We start from the raw sequence: 5,834 nt of genomic DNA on the forward strand, positions 1-5,834 counted from the left end.
TAAGAAAAATTATATAAGTTACAAGTGTCCAAAGAAATACCGATTAAAAGTAACAATAAGTAGTATTAGTATGAAACTAATGAAAAAAGTAGACTTTTTACAATTTGTAATTCTCTTCTTATTAGAAAAATTTCTGAGAACTTTTTCTTCAATTATATTCCGTAAAACATAACTGAAAGGGAAAAAGTACCTCGATTATCTAGATGTTTTCACAAGTGCACTGATTTACGACGTGAAACTCGCCGCAAATTTATAACAATACTTCGCTTTCGTCATGCTACGATATTTCTACAAGTCAACAGATCGAAAGTTATGAATTGCTTGCACATTTACGTTTCGCTGCACACAGAAAAGAATTTGAAATGAAAAAGAAGAATATTTACTCGTTCTTTTTTAATCGACAAAAAAACATCGGAAGAGATCACATATCTTAGAGCGTTCCGAATAGCACGTTTGACATCGTGTCGACTTGTAAGTACATGCATTCGACAAGCCGCGAGTCGCTCCGCCCATCAAGGATGGTACTAGTCACCTAATTAAGTCGAATTACAGAAACGAGAATTCACTAGGTACACTTTAGAAAAAAACTTAAAAAACTAAAATATTTAGTCTAATACGTTCAACTAAACATTGGGTTAAGTTAACAATTATTTAGTTGCACAAAAAAAAATATAGTTTATTTATGTCAACCATTAACATCTTATTTAATCAAGAATTAACTAAAATATTTAATTAAACGTATCGGACTAAATATTTTAGTTTCTCAACAAATTTTTTTTTTCAATGTATCAATATTTTTCTTGTCGCCATTCTTGATATTTTCTACTTAAAGAAAAATCCGATTCTAGCGCAGCGCTAACTACTTGGTCTGACTCGCGATTATTAGTAACTACTCGGTCTGACCGTCATCTAACAATGATTACTCGGCCTGACCATTTGACCAATACTAAAACTACTCACAATCAGCGTACTAACATCGAAGACTTTCTTCAAATAATGGTCCTGTTATCAGACGATAATTGAAATTTTTCATCACCTTTAATTTCCTCTCGCGTCAAACGCGATTGAAAAACACGCAAACGTTATTGCGTCACTCGTTCAATCTGATTTTAAATAACAGCCGATACTTGTATCCACGTCGAGTCCATATTGCATTTTCCTTACATTTGCTCGTCCGTTGCATTTAACGACATTTATCACTGACGTATCTGACATTGTTACCTCTTTAAGTGGCCAAGACGCATTCGCTCGCAGATATTTCAACATCATCCATCCTTTCGACTCGATCCGCTTTTCTTGTGCACGTTTCATTCACCGTCTTACTTCGCGTCTACCGGCAATGAAAAACGCCCGATATTGGCGTCTTTCATCTCGTGGATTTACACGAGACTGCTTTTTAATAAACGTTTCACCCTCGCGACGACTCTTGGATAGAAGCATGTCGGATTTTTGTCGGAAATGACAATTTTCTTACTGCCGTCGGCACGTACCGATTACGGGAAGATCTTAACACGCCGTATTCAGAAAAGTCTTAGATTCTATTTGTACAATTGTGGATCAAACTCATTTACAGTTGAATAGTCAAGTTACACATAAAAAATATACGATCGCGAATTTAATGAAATGTCTTTGGCTTTAACACGACTGTTACGTTCTGTTGAACATTTTGACTAATTTCAAGTTCGACGTTGACTCGCCGCTCATCATTTTCTGCGTCGTGTCTTCAAGCAAATGGTGTTCGTATAAGGTGTCCGACGTGGTGGTCACGCTCGATGAGTTCTCCATAATACAGAAATCCAATTCCTCGTTATTTCAGCGCTGTCAATGCTTTGGACGAGGGTACCGTCGAAAGGCGACAGCTCGCGGATATCTATCTTCGTCGTGTCTTACCCATTTTTCTCATTCTGGTAAAAGAGTCGATTAAAGTGAGAAAAAAAATATCGGGATATAATGTATCGGACGGCCGACGATGTTGGTATTCCCGAACGTCAAAGTGTCCCAAATTTCTCTTTTGCCAACGTTGATGGATGACAGTGATGACTTTGGAAAATCTTACGAGACGCAATTAATTGAGAACTTTGTGAAACGATTGTTCGACGCTTTCGTACAAACTCCTGTTGAACTTGATATTGCATATCGATCTCATTACATACTGTGGAGTATGCTATCAACGAGAGTTCCGTATTTATTCGTTCGCACGTTAGACACACGTGTTTTCGCGAATGTTTCCACCTCGTCGCCTGAATTGTTTCAAGTAACTGAAAAAGTTTTTTTTCGCGGTCTCGTACTTCTCGAAGATGCGCGAACCGTCAACGATGCTCAGCCAAAAGTACACCTTGTTTGCTTTGCGAAACCCTTTAATCGCGCACGAAGACGAACTCGTTATAATGATTCCAACGATTCTCCTCGGAGTCCACTCCGGGCTTTAGCTGTTCGGAGTTGATTCCGGAGGTGCCGGAGCCACAGCTACCCGCTAGTCTGAAGCCCTGCTCCTGCAGCATGTCGAAGGCCTGTTCGATGACGCTGTGCTTCAAGAAAAACCGTGATGTGTAGCGATCGGACATGCCGTGGTCGGGATCGCGACTTTCGTTCAATGTTTCGCCAAAGACGTCCCGGCAGAGCGCCACGCGGCCGCACACGAGGATTCGCGAGAGCTTGCGAAACTTTACGTCGGCCAGGCCTTCGCGGCCAAAGGCAAAACTTCCCCGATAGCCGATAGTGATATATCCTGGACCGCGTTTGCCAATCGCGCCGCCGGTTGGGCCGGAATCAACGTTTTCCAAAATTGCCTTCTCCAAACCAGGCAGGCCGTAGAAAGTCGCCTCCTGTTTGAGCCTTTCACGTTCGCGAAAACCTTCGGGTAGAACAAGCGCCTGATTGCGCAGGAAGTCTAATACATAACGGAAGAGCACGCCGTCACGATCCAGAAAATATTTGCCCTTGGCATCCTTTTCCACGGCAGACTTGCCGGTGAAGAGTGCAGCCAGATGCGAATCACTCTCGCGGGTCAGCGTAGTCAAAGCAGTGGTGTAGAAGACGCCGCCCACGTTCAACTCCACCACGCTCGGCATCGTTTCCTGTTGCTCCTGGTCCCCCATGCTGCGATTGGCGCGACGTAAGAGAAAGAGAGAAAGAGAGAGGTAGGGAGAAGAAGACCAGTTGCAACTGGTCGCGTGGACCGAGTGAAACGACTCGTCGACGCCGACGGAATATCAGACGCCCTGCACGCGGAAGATTCACAGCTGAGAAATTTCCAGAAGAATTAAAGACGATAAAAGATTACGACACGGAACTGCACTTCGCTCAGTAGGATGCTACGTAAGCACTCGCGCAGGACGACGAGAGGTAGGAAGACCACACAGGTCGACGACCTAGGAAATCCCAGACGCGACACGCTAGCGCGGAAGATCGCTCTTCGGAATTTTGACCGATGAGACTGGAAGCAGACTGCTCCTACAACCAATTCGTATTCGCACGTGACGACACTTTCGGCGATGCTCGCTGAAAAGCCGGGCTGATCGAATTCTGGCCTCGTTCCAACACGGATTATTATTCGTTTCGCGCACGAATTAATATCTGGCTAGTCGCAGAAGCAATCGCGTTACGCGGCGAGGAGCCAGCCAGACAGACAGTGCACTCTCGTCGGAGCAACGACGAAGACCCAGCTCGACCTCGCTCGGGTCTCTCGACTGCGCGCTTCCTCGCCTAGGTGGTTGGCGCGCGCGTCAGGACGCACTCTCCGCTCGCTCTTCCGTGTCGCGAGGGTAACGCGGCCGTAATGCTGTGCTGTGCTGCTGCCGGCGCAGCGAGGACGCGCGTCGTGTCAACGCGCAGCCACCGATATCGCACGACACGCGCGCGCACCCCCCAGGAGTCACCATTCGATTCTCGCCCTCGCAAGAGGCTACGTGTCACGATCAGGACTCCTCTAGGGTGCGCTTATTTCCAGCCTATCCTGGCTAACTCCAGTCTATCTCGATCACCCGACTCTGCCGCAACGTTTCGACGTAATCCGACATGCTTCATTGCGAATTCTCTCGTAATCTAGGTTACCCCGGCTTATCTCGTCATACTCTAGCAAACTGACGCGACTCAAACTGCAGCTTGAATTTCACCGCGAGATTCATTGATTATAAATATTTTCTTCCGGAAGGAAATCACAAACGTAATAAAAAAATTCAATGTGCACTCTATAAAAAATTGAATATCCTCTTGTTCAGATTTCAATGCACCGATACCTTGTTCCGTTTATATTGCATTGTATCTCATCCGTTCCATATCTCTCTACAAATATTGAACACGTAACAATGTCAATATGCAAAGCGATTAACGTTATTACATAGACAGTTGTACATTGTGGACGTAGATGTAAGTGCACATATTCGTTTTATTCCAGTTGTCATTGTTGAAATGTGATATTATTAAGTTAATTACAGCGGATAACAAATTTTGAAAAAAAAAACATGCTTCTCATTCGGCATAGAACTTTAATTTTCTTTTTTTTTATAAATCAAAAAGAAAAAATAATACAAAAAAAAACGGTTTTACTGAAGTACCTGAAAGTTTAGCAAGATACAGATCTGAAAATAATTTTGTTGGATTATCAAAATAATCATATACTTAAACTGATTGCTAGAATGTCAAAATTTTTTACAATATTACTCATCACTAATCGAACATCCTGCATAATTATTTTAATAATCCAATAAAATTATTTTCAGATCTATATCTAATTAAATTTTTAAGTATTTTAGCAAAATCATTCTTTCCGTACGGCTTTTACTTCTAAGAAAATGTAAATATTAAAAACAAATAGGACAATATGTATTAATAATAACTATTAAAACATATTTTTCTTCTTCTATGATTACTCGGTTTTTATGAAGCTAATCCTGTTTAATATGTTTATATCAAATTTCTAAATTTCAAATTAAGTTGTAATTTTCAATAGTAATATGTGTGTTGTCAAAAAAACAAACTAATTACTTTTATAGCAAAATAAAATTATGAAGAGTATTTTATTTAATTTTACAAAAAAGTTTTGATAGGATTTGATTATTCATTTTTTATCAAATCTTACAACAAAAGTTACATCGTAAATAATTATCTTCATACTGTATATAATAAAATTGACATTGTGTTTTATATACTTGTTAAGAAATAATGTATATTTTTCTAAGAAATGCAATATTACGCAATAAAATAGAAGTAGCATAACAAAATTAAAGTTCATGTATATCATGTATCAGGAAATATACATTCTGCAAATTGAAATATAGAACTAAACATTTTGCAAATAAAAATTTTACAATATTTTTTGATTAATACAATATTTATTTATTTATTCTTTCACAATTCTAATTACTCGTTAAGAAACTATACATTTAACTTGTCAAATTGTAATTTTCTTATATACAAGCATAGCACTTATCTTTATCTCAAACGAGATCAAAAGTAAACGGATAGAAAGTCTTGAGATATTGCGCGCATGTGTATGTAAGCGTATGTACTTGCTTGCATATGTAAGTAATAATAAAACATCACAATTTTTATTGTTATATTACTTTTATTTTATAACAAAAAATCATATTTTCATGGAACAATAACTTTTCTTAAAAAGCGTATATTACAAGATAACATAAAGTTTTTTTCAAAAAAATTTATTATATCCTGTCTAAAAATATCTACAATGCAATTTTACGCTTTAAGATTTGATGAGAAATAAATCATTGAATCCTTTCAAAAGAAATCTCAAATTTTTTTAATAGAAACGAATATAATACTTTTCTCATAGCTTGATTCCCTTTCGTTCAAAGCCATACAATTACCACCTA

At 39.1% G+C, this 5,834-nt stretch overlaps 1 protein-coding gene across 1 annotated transcript; it reads right to left on the bottom strand.

Annotated features, from left to right (window-relative positions):
- Nucleotides 1–771: 771 nt before the first annotated feature.
- Nucleotides 772–3,876, bottom strand: LOC105194301 (BTB/POZ domain-containing protein KCTD12). Its single transcript, XM_026132174.2, has one exon. The coding sequence runs from the start codon at nucleotides 3,096–3,098 to the stop codon at nucleotides 2,358–2,360; it is 741 nt and encodes a 246-aa protein (XP_025987959.1). The 5' UTR covers nucleotides 3,099–3,876; the 3' UTR covers nucleotides 772–2,357.
- Between the last annotated feature and the right edge of the window lie 1,958 nt (nucleotides 3,877–5,834).

This window comes from Solenopsis invicta, chromosome 1 (assembly GCF_016802725.1).
Source record: "Solenopsis invicta isolate M01_SB chromosome 1, UNIL_Sinv_3.0, whole genome shotgun sequence".
In the NCBI taxonomy this organism is placed as follows: domain Eukaryota; kingdom Metazoa; phylum Arthropoda; class Insecta; order Hymenoptera; family Formicidae; genus Solenopsis; species Solenopsis invicta.

Coding starts and splice junctions, on each gene's coding strand:
- LOC105194301 (XM_026132174.2), bottom strand. CDS start 3,098: ATGGGGGACCAGGAGCAACAGGAAACGATGCCGAGCGTGGTGGAGTTG.